Source organism: Elephas maximus, chromosome 1, assembly GCF_024166365.1.
Source record: "Elephas maximus indicus isolate mEleMax1 chromosome 1, mEleMax1 primary haplotype, whole genome shotgun sequence".
NCBI classification, from domain to species: Eukaryota; Metazoa; Chordata; class Mammalia; order Proboscidea; family Elephantidae; genus Elephas; species Elephas maximus.
Genome location: NC_064819.1, coordinates 15874546 through 15891070, shown reverse-complemented (window position 1 = coordinate 15891070; position 16525 = coordinate 15874546). Strand labels below are relative to the sequence as shown.

At 45.8% G+C, this 16525-nt stretch overlaps 1 protein-coding gene across 1 annotated transcript in view; it reads left to right on the top strand.

Moving 5' to 3' along the window:
- Positions 1-16525, top strand: part of ITGB5 (integrin subunit beta 5) — a 135920-nt gene that overhangs the window by 73203 nt on the left and 46192 nt on the right. Inside the window, exons 8-9 of the mRNA XM_049878730.1 lie at positions 1503-1592; positions 9451-9585. Of these exons, the coding sequence (XP_049734687.1) occupies positions 1503-1592; positions 9451-9585 (225 nt within the window). The remainder of the gene's footprint in view (positions 1-1502; positions 1593-9450; positions 9586-16525) is intronic.

The following is a 16525-nucleotide window of genomic DNA, read 5'->3' as shown; positions in this document are numbered from 1 at the left end:
AGATGATTTTTCTGGGTTGGCCCATGGACCATCCATTATAAACTCCCCCAGTGAATGCGTTCTTTCCCACCAACATGAACAAGTCACATTCTGAGCTAGAAATCTCATCTGAGTTGCACTACAAATACTCCTTTAGCTAAACGGAAAGCCCAGCTCACCTGTCAGTTCTTTAAATTGAAAGGCTGTGAGAACTCAATCAGGAATCCCTCCCCACTCCACCAGAAAAGCAGCTTTGGTTGCCTTTCTTTTACTGCCCTGAAATATGCACAAGAGAACCTTTGTCTGATTGTGTTTTTCCATTGCTCCTGCCTGAGATTATTGTTGATAAAATGCCACTTACATCTTCTTGAGTTCTCTTCCCCCCCTTATCTTCTTTTAGTCTAAATCAGTTTTAAAAGATGAAAACAAGATAAGAGGGTTGTTGTTTGTTTAGCAGACAATAACCTGTTACTGTTGAGTCTGACTCGTGGTGACCCAATGTATGAAAGATAACAGGATAAAACATATCCATTTATAAGTAACATTTTTAGAGGTATCAGTTCTACAGACTGTACTGGGTATGCTTCCAGATGTTTTAAGAAGGAAGAAATCCACCTTGGTTTCCTCAGAACAAAGCGCACCTTGCTCAGGGAGGTGCCTATCCAGTCCAGGGCAGGCTAGGGTGGTAGATGTTTCTGGATGTCTCTGGCATTGTTATAACTGACATACCCAGGAGTTTGTACAAATGAAAAAAAGAAGGCGAGTACTGCAGAGCTGCCCACTTTGCCACACCACTTCACTCAGAACTATCCAGAGGTCCTTGGGAGGGTACCATTAACGCCTCTACTTAGGAAAGAGGCTGTATTTGAGACCTTTGGAAAGTGCCCCTTTCACTCATGCTAAGTAAGGGGATCCTTAAAATTGAATCTGGGAATACCTGTGTAGACTGGGGAGATAATGGCAAGAAAATCATTATGAGTATATTGACCTTAAAGGGTGGAATTTTAGAGACTTGTCCATTACATGCCAGAGGGAAGGGATCTCCAACAAGGAGTACGCCATTATGCCTTAGGTTCAGATCTTGTCAGCCCCCTTCCTCTGAGACCTACCAAAGCAAAACCAAACCCACTGCCATTGAGTCGATTCCGACTCATGGCAACCCTGGAGGGTTTCGAAGGCTGTAAATCTCTATGGAAGCAAACTGCCATCATCTTTCTCCCCCTGGAGTCGCTGGTGGTTTCAAACCGCCAACCTTTAGGTTAGCAGTTGATTGCTTTAACTGCTGTGCCACCAGGGCTCCTTCCTTACGGGCATAGGTATTCCCCAGCCTGCTGCACCAGCGCTATCCCTCCGGGACAGTTCTTCTCGCCTTTTAGTGTCTTCAATTTATATGTGAGAAGAGTGGCAGAATACAGTGCTGGGTAGCCCCTTGCTCTTCTAGCTCAGGATAGCAGTGTTCTCTCCTTGGTGATGTGGAAGGGCAGAATGGGCTTATTTTTTTCATCTTTTTTTTTTTTTCCAAGAATTTTACAGCCCTGATACCTGGAACAACAGTGGAGATTTTACATGGAGACTCCAAAAATATCATTCAGCTGATTATCAATGCGTACAATGTAAGTCACTGATCTCTCCCTCACTTCCCCTTTCCCCACCGCCACCTCCGCCGCCACCTCAGATCCCACTGAGGCATCTGGAGCTGATGTGGAATTAGGTGGGATGCACGCTGTGTTGGTATGCATGACTCTGGCACCCTCTTTCCCCCACCTGAGTTTGGCATCTTCGTCCTTCCCTCAGGCTCAACGTGGAGAAGGCCAACCTCTTGATGAACCTCTCATTCCTCTCCCCCTCCTCACCTCTGGGATCTTGACTGTCATCATGAGTTGATCCCAGTGAGTTGGGGAACGGCTTAGTCAGACTCAGGCCCTGGGTGCACTTGGGTTCTGACTGCTGGGACAGCCCAAGGTCCCAGTGGAGCAGCTCATCATGTAGGCGGGTACGGGCGCTCTCTAGTTGCTCTCCAGTTGCCTGGCAGCACTGTGGTCCCTATGTGAGATGAGAAGGGTACTGGTAGCCACAGCAGGAGGAGAGCAGTGAGAAGCAGGTGAGATGAACTGCCCTTGCAGGACAGTGGACCTTCCTCAGAGCTCAGCATGGAAGTGCAGGCTAAACTGGGATCTAAGAATTCCAGAAGAATCAACAGTGAGGAGCCTTGTATATAAGTCTTTGATCTGATTGTAATCAAGTCCTTTCAGAAGGACCCTGAGCGTGCTTGTTAAATTCTGTGCTATTGTAACTCAACATGTTGCTGTTGTTAGCTGCTATTGAGTTTGGGCCTCGACTCAGCTACCCCACTGCAATGGAACTAAACACTGCCTGAGCACGTGCCATCCCTGTGATCAGTTGCAAATAGGACTGTTGTGATCCATAGAGTTTTCATTGGCTGAGTTTTTAGAAGGAGATTGTCAGGCCTTTTTTCCTTAACTCATCATGTCAACCTGGCTCTAATATATTAAGTACAAGTACTCTCAGACCCGAAGTTTAGGGATTGTATCCATATGCAAATAGCACCACCTTGCCCCCAAACCTTTCTCCTTCCTGTCCTGCTTTCAATTTGTAATACCCAGGAAATGCTTGATTTCAGACCTACCTTTTCTCAGCAAAACAGCAAGCTGTGAAGTACATACCCTTAGCCGGTCCCTCTCTCCTAAATCCCAAAATGGCTGTAGCTTCCCAAGCTCACCCAGTCCAAGGGGCCAAGCAACTCCCAAATTTGAATTCAGAGTGCATCTTTCTATTCAAACAAAGTTACATAGACAGTAAGTGTAGTTTAAATTTATGTTAAATGGACTTTTGGGGGCTAACCTGGGACCCTAACTAACCACTGTGACATCACAAGTGGGTGAGAAAAACCACCTGGCCTTCCAAATCTTGACTGATTTACAGGTGTATACTTGGAACCCTGCCCTTTCTGGTGTGGACTTTGTCAACCTGCTGATGCGGCCCTGATTTGAGTTGTAAATGCTGCTCAGCTAGACCAGCAGCCTCCCGGTAATGCCCTTGTCACTGGGAAACCCCAGAGTATGGGGTGTGGCCAGCCCTACACTTAGTCTCCTGGAGTGGGCGGGGCAACAGTAAGAATTTTGGCTTTGTTTTCCAGTCCTTCTTCCTTCCCCACTAGCTCCCACCTTCTGTTGTAGTTAAGAGTCTCTTCCTCTCAGGAAGTCTCTGATTTCTCCTCATTCGGGAACTTCTTGTTGAGGGAAAGGGAAGAATTATTTCTCCTCTCCAACCCCACTCGGAGCCTCTCCCACCCTGCTCTGCACACTACTAACTTCCTCTTTTCAGATCTCTGACCTTGGTGCTTTAAATCCTCACCCAATCCGATGGCCATCTCAGAACCCAGAGCCTAGTGAGCAGGGTTTGCAGATTAAACTGTGTCCTTTAGTGAGTTCCAGATTCGCACAGGGAGTTATTTGGTTTGCATTTGCGGATAAAAGGGAGAATATATATTCTGTAATCTTTGGGCACAGCAGGTCTGCTGAAATGTAATACACCGAGAAGGAGAAGGGAGCATGTATGAGCATGCGTGAGGGGTCCCTGGACTGCTGGATGCCACCCTCTTTCCAGGAGTCACTCCTGTCAACCTCTTGGGCCTCAAGCTCTGGACCGTGAACTAAAGAAGTCAGAGCGAGCTGGTACCCCTGCCCTTCCCTCTGAGCACGTCAGGGCTTTGGTGGGGGCTGCCATGGACCCGCTCTCACTGCTGGTGGCCAGAGCTTGCCTCAGACCAAGCCAGGGCCTTTGGGGAAGAAATGGCTGAGGAGCAGCCACTTTTGGCTCTGTGGAGTGGGGTGAGGAGTTTCTCCTCGGCTCCTGGGGAGAAGCCACTTTCCAGCATCTCTATCCTCAAGTCACCTCATGAGCGTCAACTCCCCTGGGCAGCTGTTAGGCCTCTGAGTCTCCCCTGAAGAGCATCTCCTGGTGAATGCCTGGGGCCTCTGCGTCTCATGGCTTTAATAAAGGAGGGCATGACGACATTCTGACCCATAGCACTTGCTGGGTGGGGCTCACCGGGAATGGAGAAAGCACTCTGCTCAGTCAGCATTTATGTAGTGCTACGCGTCCATGTGTGGGACGGCTGAACACCAGGGGAGTGCAGGTGTCCTTACGGTGCCCTGATGGGACCTCACAAAGGCCTGGTGCTATTCTCCCCCTGAGGTCCATCGTATTGGCCCTCATCAGGAGTCATTGTACATGTCTGTTTTCTTAATGGAAATTCAGGGATGGGGTCAGGGGGTAAAGAGAAATGTTGTTTGTGTGGTAGGCAAAGGGGTAGGAGTGGAACAGGGAGTCTCTCTGCTGCGAGGTGGTCCAGACGAGGGATGAGTAGAGATGACTGAAGTACTTTCAGTGATGACTAATTAAATTCAGCAGAAGAATTTTTAAATAGATTTATGGGGATATAATTAACACAGTAAATTGCACAAATTGAAAGTGCACAGTTTGATATGTTTTAACACACTGCCACCATCGAGCTGACAAACGTGTCTGTCGCCCCAAAAGTTCCCTGACCCTTGGTGTCTTAGTCTCCTAGTGCTGCTGTGACACAAGTACAATAAGGCGGTGGCTTTAAGAAACAGACATTTATTTTCTCACAGTTGATGGGGCTAGAAGTCGGAATTCAGGGCACTGGCTATGGGGAAGGCTCTCTGTGGGCTCTGGGGGAAGGTCTTTGTCTCAGCCTCCTTAGCTCCAGCGTCCTTGGCGGCTACTTCCCTCACCCACCTCCCTCTTTCCCATCCCCCCTTCATGCTTCCTTGTCTCCATGTCTGTGCTGTTCCTTCTGTCACTCAGAAGTGATTAAATTTAGGGCACTCCCCACACCGACATGGCCTCATTAACATAACAAAAACAACCCTGTTCCCAAATGGGATTAAATCTACAGGTATAGGATTCAACATATATTTTGGGCAGACACAAATATGATTTATAATACTTGGTAATTCCTTATTCCCCGCCCCTCTCTCCAGCTGACATTTCAGAGAAATATATTCAATACAGGAACATGAAACTGCCAAGAAACTGAAACAAAGTCTAGTAGGTTGAGGCCTTTTGGAGTATATTGGTGATCCGTGTTGATTAGTGTCGGCTTCACTGGTTGCTGTTTTTCTGGCAAACCAGGAGGCCCAGGGCAGGGCTACAGCCTCCCTGCACTTTTGCTGGGATTAGAGCCAAGCCCAGGCCTCCGGTGTGTGGGGAGACTGGGCCGGCAGGAGAGGCCCTGGTTAGCTCGGGTTATCCTTTCACCTGCTCCTCCCTCTGCCAGGGTTAAATCCTCACTTTAACCGGAGTGTTTGCATTTCGCTGTATCATCTTACCATCTGAGCGGCTTGTGGTGGCTTTCCTAATGAGTCATGTAACTCATGACTAAGTGGGAGTGTTAACTTTTACCTTTCCAAGAGTGCTGGCAAGAGTGCTATCCTGGTGACGCAGTGTTTAAGGGCTCAGCTGCTAACCAAAAGGTCTGCAATTCAAATCCACCAGCCGCTCATTGGAAACGCTAGGGGACAGTTCTTCTCTGTCCCATAGGGTCACTATGAGTCGGAACTGACGCAGTGGCAATGGGTATGTTTTTTTTTTTTTTTGGCTGGAGTGCTGGCAAAGGATTTGTGGAGACATTCAGAAAAGATTTTGGTTGGCGTATATGTAACAGACGAAATGGCTGTGGTGTTTGGCTAGGCCGAGGCGAGAGCAAAATGGAGCAGGCGTATTTAATTTATTGTCTTGTAGACTGCAGTTTGTCATATGCAATGCTCATGGTGTGAAATCTTCAACTCTGGCCTTTGATTTATAAATTTTGCTTGCTGTGCCAAATTCTTCACCGTGAGAAATCTCCAAGTCATACCAAAGGAGTTTAGCAATGTGGTGCCTTGATTGACGGTAAGTGCTGGTGAGTGGCTCTCTTCCAGAGCTCAGCAACAGGGCCCTGGGTCCACACAGGGGGCCCCAGCATCATGGAGCACTGAGAAAGGAGAGTAGGACTTAGTGAGAAATCGTGAGACCCCTTTTCAGAGTGGGAAAGAACAGAAGGCGCTGGAAGCCATAGAAGCTGCATGTCGAAAGTGACGTCAGAGGCCACGGTATATTTTTTCCTCAGCGGAGTACATGTTTCTTTTTGTTGTTGCCATAAAGTCTGCTCTCACCCACTCCACAGCTGGCCTGACTTAAAGCAATTACAGATGTCACCTAGCCTGAACCAGGTATTTAATAGCCTTTAGACTTCTGACATTCTTGGCATTGTCTCTTTTTCCTAGAACGAGGAGCTAAGGGCTCATCTTCAGAGGCAAATTTGGTAGGAGTTAATTGAATTTCAGGAGTCACACATGAAAGTCTTCATGCCTGAGAACTGCGTTGCCTTTGGCTTTGATCCCTGACTCTACCTTGTACTTCATTCATTCATTTATTTATTCAACAAATATATACGGAAGGCCTAGTGTAGGCCAGGCTTCATGCTACACCTTGGGAATGAAACAGTGAACAGTATTCCTTGAGGGGAGACTGACCCTTACAACCTGGATAATATCACTGTAGGCTGACAGTGGACACTTTCTAAGGTCAGAGAGCCAGTTGCTGAAAAAGCAGTATCCAGCATGGTGATTAGAAGGAGCACTGGAGAGTGATCAAGAGAGCCTGGGTCTGGTCCTGCCAGCTTCTGGCAGCTGAGTGACCTTGGATGAGGCCTTTGCTTTGGTCTCAGTTCCCACTTCCATACAATGAGAGGTTTGAACTGAATAATCGCCACAGTTCCTGCCACTTCTGATATCTTATGAGTTTCTGATTCCAGAGGCTCTATGGGGTAGGCAGGAGTAATACGGGCTGCAGAGCAGAATACAGAGCTTCTGGGTCTTATGGCCTGAACGAACACGTGATTCCACTGCTGTCCCACCGTGGTTAGAAAGTCACAGAGCAGGAGTCCAGTCCTTCCAGCCCAGTGCCCGTTCCCCCTCTACCAAACCTTCCGTGGGCCTTTCCACGTGGTAACTGCAGCAGGCCTTGCGGAAGTGCTGTGCTTCCTGACGACCTCTTGTTTGTGAACTATCAGGCCAGTTGCCGTCAAGTTGATTCCGACTCATGGCAACCCCATGTCTGTCGGAGTAGAACTGTGCTCCATGGAGTTTTCAGTGGCTGATTTTTCAGAAATAGATCACTAGGCCTTTCTTCCGAAGTGCCTCTGGGTAGACCCAAACCTCCAACCTTTTGGTTAGCATCTGAGCTTGTTAACCAGCTGCTTCGTTTAGAGACTCCTTCGTGAACCACAGCACCCCCATATTTCATATGACTATCCCCAAATACTTCTTCACTTAGCTCTGATCTACCTAGTTCCTTTATGATATTCTGTTTTAGCTCATCCTCACATTTACTCCCAATTACAAACATTTAAAAAAAAAAAAAAACTACTTTGTCTTTCAAAAATAATTTTTTATGTTTCATCTACCAGGCCTAAGCCCCTTAGCGTAGCTGCTGTTGACACATCCGTCTTCCATCCATGTATTCATTCATTCAATAAAAGCTTGTGCTAAGTCCCAGAGAGAAATATGATATGGCCCTTGGAATTCACAGCTCACTGGGGAAAACAGGTTTGTAAATAATTAATGTCATTCGGCAGGAGAGTGAGTGTGGTGTGTGGCTCCAGTCCCGCTCTTTCTACCCTTGGCTTGTGAAGGCTGGCACCCGTGAGAAGAAGTGAATTTAAGAGGCATCTTATTTTTAGAGCTGTGGAAGTACTTGGAAATTTTGTTGTAAAAGGGGAGACTGTTTTTCACAGATTATTTTCAACAAGCTGTTAATTTGTTGGGAAAACTGCATGTTTAACTTTTGCAAGTTTAATACTATGTGCTCAGCAAAAAGAGAGAGAGAGAAAAGAAAACTCACAACAACAGGGGACAACTCCGCCTGCTATTCTGTTCAATGGTCATGTTCTCTGGCGTGTGCTTGAGAAGGGAAATGGGAGTCTGAAGGTCTTGGGTTCCATGTGTCTCTCAGGGCATGAGCATCCTGCTACACTGAGTGTGTCTAGTGTGTAAAGATATATTTTATCTTGTTGGTTTGTTTGTTTTTTGGTAAACTATGGCCCCTAAGTACCAGCCAATTTCTTCGTTTGGCCTGTCTCCAAAGTCACCATCCACCATAGAGATTTTCAATGGTAATTTTCTTTAACAGATGCGTAGAAAAATTGTACAAATTAATGTAATGCCTTTTCACAGACTGAATATACCTGCGTATTTAGCACTCAAATCAAAAAACAGTACATTCCCAGCACCCTAGAAGCCCTTGTCATGACCTTTTCCATCAGTATGCCCCATTAGTTTTGCCTGTTTTTGAACTTCTCGTAAGTAGAGTCACACATTACGTACTCTTTTGTGTCTGGCTTCTATTGGGCAATGTTATATTTGTTAGATTCATCCATGTTGTTGCCAGTAGTCGTACTTCATTAACTGTCCTTACTGTACGCTTTTCTACTATGTAACACACCACAGCATTTTTCTATAAGCTCTTGGGTAGTTTCCAGCTTCTAGGTGTTATAAACAGTATTGTTCTAAATATTCTTGTACATGTCTTCTGGTGTTGTACACATTTCTGCTGGTTGAAATCCAAGGGTGAACTGCTAAGTCTAAGATTGGCCTGATCTTTAGTAGATACTGTTTAACAGTTTTCTAGAATGGTTGTACCAGTTTACACTCCCAGTAGCAGTGTAGGAGAGTCCTAGTTGCTCCACGTCCTTTCCAACACTTGGTATTTTCAGTCTTTAATTCTATCGATTTTGATGGGTGATTTTGACTAGACTTGATTTTTGTTTGATTCACTGTCTTGAGAACGTAATTCATGCATGATGTAGTTTTAAACTTGTGAATGTGAGCCACATCTGATGGGGGTGTAGGTGGAGGTATGAAGAATGATAGGGTGGATTCCTGGAGAAAGTGCCTACCAAACTGAGTTTTGAAGGCTGATTAGGAGCTAGTCAGGGGAAGGAGTGGGGAATATTATCCCAGGCACATGGAAAGGCCCGAAGGCTGGAGATAGAGAACACATGGCAAAATTTGAGGAATTGCATGTCTGAAGCTAAGGGTGGGTGTGAAAGATGACTCTGGAGGGGCAGGTGCAGGACAGGCCATTGCCCCTTGAAGCAGATAATAATGTATTAGGAGAAACAACAATAGATGTGGACTGTTAGCAACTCCTCAGAGCTCACAGAAGGACACCTCAGGCCAGGTTGCTGGGTGGCCTGTGGTCATGGAGAGAAGGAAAGGGCTGAGGGCAGGGCAGGAAACCAAGCTCAGTTACTGCCTTTGTCCTTGGCTTGAAACTTCTGTGTTGGAGGAAGTCAGGTGGACATCAGAAAACCAGCATGGGGTGTGTTGCAGCCATAGCCTTTACTAAGTGGTTTGGGCTTCATTTTCTCTCTTTGTTCAGAGTATTCGGTCTAAAGTGGAGCTGTCAGTCTGGGATCAGCCTGAGGATCTCAACCTCTTCTTCACTGCTACCTGCCAAGACGGTGTATCCTACCCTGGTCAGAGGAAGTGTGAAGGCCTCAAAATCGGGGACACGGTAAGTTCTCATCCCCAGTTTATATCAGCACTTGTTGGCATTGGTCATCATCCTCGGGCTTCTGATAACTTTGTAACTTATTAAAGTCCTTTAGTAGTTTGTGTTCTTTCTTCCATCTTAGCATCTTGGGGGAGTCACCTAAGCCTGCCCTGTGTTGCGGCTTAAGGTCCCAACTGGACTTGTTGGACTCCAGTCAATAGACAGACCTCAGTGCATAGCCACCAAAGGCTTCCTAGAGTTGACATTTGCCCTTGGTATTTAAACCATTATCATCTTCGCTTGACAGGGATATAATCAGGTGGAAGAATATGGGTGGGAATCCAAGTAATCTGGCTATCATTCCTAGTCTTCTGCAACTTGCTCTGTGGCCTTGGATCATCTGAACCTCACTTTCCCTTTCTGCAAAATATGAAGAAATCCATCCATCTATTCTAATTTGATGAGATGGAACAGATGACTACAGCAGTGAAGGACATAGGTGCCTTGTCCGGATCAAGTGGATAGAATTAAATGATGGGAAAGAAACACAGTATGCAAAGACGTACACCTGTGCACCAAACTGAGGCCTTGAGAGTGGGAGCAGGGAGGAGGATATGTGGGTGAGAAAGACACAGATGATAACACTGGCCCAGAGGCAGGCACAGTGGTGACGGAGAGCTGGAGAATCCTGCTGCTAGGAGAAGACCATTAGATCCATTCCTGTCTTGCCTGGTGTTATCAGTTTCATTGCTTAAAAAATAGAAAAAGCAGTGGGGGAAAGCTCTCTTCCACCTTTAAGAGAATCTGGTTGGAAATGGAAAAATGACAGGGACCTTAAAAATAGACATCCATATCTCAAGGCATTCATAATCTCTAACAATGGCCAGGATGGCTGTAAGCAGTGTTCCTTGGGCTCTGGTAGAGTTGCTGGCCAGTTAGATCACAGCAGGGGACTTCTGGGATTTTCTCACATTTCATGTATCATTGCCGTTGAGTCAGTCCTGATTCCTGGCGACCCCATGTGTGTCAGAGTAGAACTGTGTACCCCGTAGGATTTTCAGTGGCTGGGTTTTCGGAAGTAGAGCTCTGTGACTTTCTTCCTAGGCACTTCTAGGTGGACTCGAACTGCCAACCTTTTAGTTAATGAGGGAGGGCGTTAACTGTTCGCCCTACCCAAGGACTCTTCACGCTCCCTAACTCAAAGGCACACCTCCCACCCAATCCAGATCTTCCAGTCGTGCCTTGCCCCACCAAACAAAGGGACAATTCAAAACATGGCGTCTGTGTTGAGAAAGTAAAAGACTTTAATGACTGGGTAACAAATCCTTTTCTAAGAGATTGTTTCCAATTCCTTTGCCTTTCACAAACTTGAAAGAGGGCCTAATCAAGTTGTCAGATGATAGATCATTAAAAACTATTTTAGATGACAGGTGACTGATATTAATGGCGTTTAACTCAGAAGACATTCATAGAATAAGGTGACACTGTTGTTACAAACTTCTTTCATTCCCATCTTCCCATTTATGTGCTTGAGGGTTTTTTGGTCCTTAAATCTAAACAAATAAAAGAGAGGAATATAATTAATTGATGCCGATCCCTGCCTCATTTAGCAGTAAAACAAAAACAAAAAAAAACCCATTGCCGTCGAGTTGATTCTGACTCATAGCGACCCTATAGAACTCAGTAGAACTGCCCAATGGAGTTCCCAAGGAGCACCTGGTGGATTCAAACTGCCAACCTTTTGGTTAGCAGTCGTACTGCTTAACCACTACACCACCAGGGTTTCCCACTTGGTGGTGAGTATATTTTACAGATACATGAACTATTTGGGGAGAAAACCTCATCTCATTAAAAGAGGCATTTCCAATAAAATTTTGCTTTTTATTTTCAATAAATGTCAAGATTTGCAGTATATTTCAGTTGTTTGGATCAATTGTATTAATTTATAAAGTTATTAATTTAAGCAGCTGGTGAATCCGAACTGCTGACCCTTTAGTTAGCAGCCTAATGCCTAACCACGGCGCCACCAGGGCTCCAATGATTGTTTAATCCAGGTGAATTTTTTTAAAAACACAAAACCTTATAGTCACAAGTTTTAAAAAGGTAGATATAAAAATGAGAGGAGACATACATAACCCTAAAATCCTAAAACACGTAAGTGAATTCTGTAGTTTGCTGCAGTGTTCGGGAAAGCTAAAGAATTATGTATGAGAAACACCCAGACAAGGAGCCCTTTACTTGGAGAAATAGATACATTGGGACAGAGGCTAGAGAGAGAGGGCTGAACTTTTCTAATCAGGGAGAGGCACCACACAGAAGACACCTGGGTTTTAGGAAGGCTCTTGGCAATTTCTAATGACATCCCTGTAAATGAGACAAGTAGTGTGAGTTGATGACAGCATAGTTGGGCAGATTTGTAGCTGAGTCAACATGCTTTCTAAGACAGTGTTGACAACATCACCTGGAGGAAGGACTTGAGCGAGGCTCCAGTAAATAGCAATGGGAATTTTCTTGACCGTTCATGTTTATTATTAGCTTGTGTTGAACTCAGGGAACACCTGCTTATTAAAGGTGGGCAGGTCCCAAAGCTGGAGAAAATAGCTGATCTTATAAGGCAGGAAAAACAAAATTAAAACGATGTTCAATATTGAGCTGGGTTGAAATTATCAGGGTTAATGACTTGCATTTAGTTTGGAATATTAATAGTAGACAACGAAAAAGAGGAAGACCCTCAAGGAGATGGATCGACACAGTGGCTGCAACAATGGGCTCAAGCATAACAAAGATTGTGAGGATGGCGCAGGACTGGGCAGTGTTTTCGTTCTGTGGTACATAGGGTCGCTATGAGTCGGAACCAACTAGACGGCACCTAACAACAACATTAATAGGATAAAGGGACCTTGGCTTGAGAGTTTTTTGTTGTTGTACAGAATATGCACAGTAAAACATACACAAATCCAAGTGTTTCTACACGTAAAATTCAGTGACGTTGATTACACTCTTGGAGTCGTGTAACCATTCTTTCCGTCCTTTTCTGAGTTGTTCCTCCCCTGTTAACATAAACTCGCTTTGGCTTATAGTTTTTTAAGAAAAGGATCTGGCAAGTTCTAACGGCTCAATGTGGATAAACTGTTGCTTTAAAAAAAGGAGTGAATCTGTATTAATGGCAGTATTTTGAACGCTCTTCTTGGTGTGGGTCAAATGGCATCTGGAGTTCTATGTTCAGTTCTATTTTCAACCGGAGAAGTGGCAAGTAGTCATCATAGTGCGTTGTCTAGAAACCAGGGAAGGCCAAAGGAGCTGGTGTTTCTTGATCGCAACAGCATAAAGTCAGAACTTCTTTTGAATGCAAGTAACAGAAGCCAATTCATGCTGCTTGAAGCAAAGAGAAGGGGACATTGTTGTAAGAATATTGGGGTCTCTCATGGAACCCCGGAAGGAAATGCAGTTAATCTAAGGAAGGACTGGAAACAAACTAGATAGTGATTGTAGTGCTGTGGTCCCCACCTGGTTGCCTGTGAGGAAGATACTGTTACCTGTGTTGACAGGTGAGAAAACAGAGGCACACAGAGATCTGTTAATTGCCTAAGGTCACAGTAAGTAGCAGTGCGGAAGTTCAAAGCCAGGCCTTTCTGACTGCAACCAGCACCCTTCACCACCCTTATCCTGGTGCCTGCCATGATTCTGTTCTACCACACCTATTTCAAAGGACTCGTATCAGGACAAAGCATAATAACAAAGAATTAGGAGCCGACTTGATGGCGCTGGGTTTCTGGGTTTTATGGAGAGAAATAGAGTTTACCGAGTACCTTTACGTACCCTATCACAATCGGTTCACCCAACCTGCAGCTCGGGAGTGTAGCTCATGGTGCTATACTCGTTACTAAGGGGCAGTCTGAGATTTGGGAATGTAAGTGACCTGCCCAAGGTCACCCAGCTAATGAGTGGTAGACTCACAATTCAAACCAAGATCTTTTCACTCCAAACCAAGGCATCTTTTCACTATTCATTACCTCCTTATTATTCCTTTGGAAACCCTGGTGCCATGGTGGTTAAGAGCTACGGCTGTTAACCAAAAGGTTGGCAGTTGGAATCCACCAGGTGCTCCTTGGAAACCCTATGGGGCAGTTCTACTCTGTCCTGTGGGGATGCTATGAGTTGGAATCGACTTGACGGCAATGGGTTTGTTTTTTTTTTGTTTTTATTATTTATTTATTAATTTTATTCATTACCTTGTTACTATTTATTAGGCACTTACAATGCAACCCATACTGCAGTATGGGCTTTACGGATATTCTCTTCGCTTTTTACAGCAGCTTTGTAACCCATTGCTGTCAAGTCGATTCTGACTCATAACGACCCTATAGGACAGAGTAGAACTGCCTCTTAGGGTTTCCAAGGAGCAGCTGGGGGATTAGAACTGCCGACCTTTTGGTTAGCAGCCATAGTCTTAACCACTGTGCCACCAGGGCTCCGCAGCTTTGCAGGGTAGTCGTTATTTCCCCGTTTTATGTGAACTCATAACTGAGTCTCAGAGGAGGCTGAGCAACTTGCCAAGAGTCCCCCTGCTAGTGAGCCGCAGCAACAGGACTCAAACCCGGGACTGGCTGGTGCCAAAGTCCATGTTTTTTTCTCTTATACCTGCTTCAAAAGAGTATAAAGTGGAATTATGGTCGCATATGTATGGACACTCTAGTGTATGGATTTTTGTTTTTGGATCCTATTTTTCTAGGATTTTTTATTTTTTTACAGAGAAGGAGAAAGTCCTTGTTCAGAAAACAGAAAAGGATTTAAAATGGCATGTTTTCACCAAAGTGAAAAATTATACATAGGAATGATTTGTAGAGCAGTTGGAGCTGTAGAGGAAGAAGGATGGTGTCCCACACTGACCCCCTCTGATGGCTCTTCTGTGCCACCCTGGCTCTGATAGGCTGCGGCCAGGTAAAAAGAGCAGAGGGGCCAAAGGCAAACATCCATGTGAGACCTTTTTCTCAGTGCTCTCTGTTGTCTCACTGTCCAAGGGGCCATGGTCACATGACCCCTGGCTCTACCGCAAGGGCTGTGGGGTTTTTGTTTTCTATGGTTGAAACAGGCTGGCACAGAGGGGCTGCCACTCCACTCTTCATTGTGAACCTGACATGATGCTGCTCACAAGGGCCACGCTAGGCCAGAAGAGGCAGGCTCCCTGGAGGAGCCTGGAGGGTCTTGGGCAGAACCAGCTGTATGATTTTTGGAGCCCTGAGCAAAATGAAGAGACCTGGTGGTACAGTGGTTAAGAGCTATAGCTGCTAACCAAAAGGTTAGCAGTTCGAATCCACCAGCCACTCCTGGGAACCCTATGGGGCAGTTCTACTCTGTCCTATAGGGTTGCTATGAAGGACCTTGGACGGTGCAAATGGTTTGCACTCAACTATTTGAGAAAGGTTGGCGGGTTGAACCCACAGTGGCACCGTGGAAGAAAGTCCTGGTAATCTGTTTCCATAAAGATTACAGTCAAGAAAACCCTGTGGAACTCAGCTGTACTCTGTTAACACATGGGGTCGCCGTGAGTCAGAATCAACTTAGTGGCAATGGGTTTCTTTTTTTTTTTTTTTTATGCAAAATGAAAATATGTGGTCCTTGTTCAAAAATTATTAAGAATTTCAAGATGGCAACAGCAGAGCATTAAATCAAGCTTGCGGCCCTTCTGAGCACCAGACCTTGTGTGACTGCACAGGTCTCATATCCATGAAGCTGGTTGTGGCCGGGGAGGAGTTGGAGGCTTTCCCTCAATCCCATTTTTGCTGAAGGAGAGGGCTTCGTCGATTCCTCTGATCCCTGAGATAGAAGGAGGACACTCCTAGCTGGCACCAACCTGATTTCCTTCTGGGCCAAAAGGCAAGCTTCCTGTTTGTCTTCTCAGGCTGAACTGTCTTCCTCCAAACAGTTTACACTAGGGCTTCTGCACTGAGAACAGGGGTGTTTCCCTCTTGGCATTCGTCCCACGGACATACATTTTAGAACTTGGCAGTGGTTCTGCAGTAATCCAGTCAAGTTCAATAACTAGTTATACACCTAATACTGTGCTCATTCAGGATATAAAGATGAAGAAGATAAGTCAGAAGCTCGTTGCTCATTGTCTGGGGGAGAGAATGAACGTGAAAACAAGTCAACCCCATAAAGTGTGATGAGCGTGATAATAAAAGCTGGGCCTGGCACTATGGGAGCCCCAAGGAAGAAGGGTCCAGTAGAGCAGAGGGGGTGCTGTTTGAACTGAGACTCGAAGGATGTATAGCAGTTTCCCAGATACAGAATGAAGAGTGGGGTAGTCCCATTGGTGGCCGTAGCATGTGCAGAGCAGCAGGGTAAGCCTGCAAGGTGTGAAAGAGCATCTCCCTTTTGTAAGGTGAAAGCAGATGAGGGTAAGGGCTGTATTTGTGAGAGGAGGCGGTTGGAGACTGAGGGTAGGGTGGCTGGAGCCTGGTCTGCAGAGGCAGGCTCGGGCCACACTGGGAGGGCATACATGCCAAGGTAAGGGATCTGACCATTATTCAGCAGGCAGGTTCCACTCTTTGATGCCATAAATTGGGAGGGCTCTGGACAAGTCAGAGAATGATGAGGGGCATGGACAAGTCATATAGAGCAGAGCTGAAAGGCCTGGGACTCACCCAGAGAAGAGGGTTGTAGAAAAAGCAGACATAGCTATCATTGCCATTAGGTATCTCGGGGTCTGGCCTGTGGACAAGGACATGCCTGTAGGGGATGGAGAGGGCAGCTTCGGGACATGTCTCAGTTACCTAATGCTGCTGTAACAGAAATACTGCAAGTGGGTGGCTTTAAAGAACAGAAATTGATTTTCTCACAGTTCAGAAGGCTAGAAGTCTTGATTCAGGGCGTGGTTCTAGGGGAAGGTCCTTTCTGGGCTCTTTCGGCTGCTAGTAGCTGCCAAAAATCCTTGGAATTGCCGGGCTTGCAGATAGCT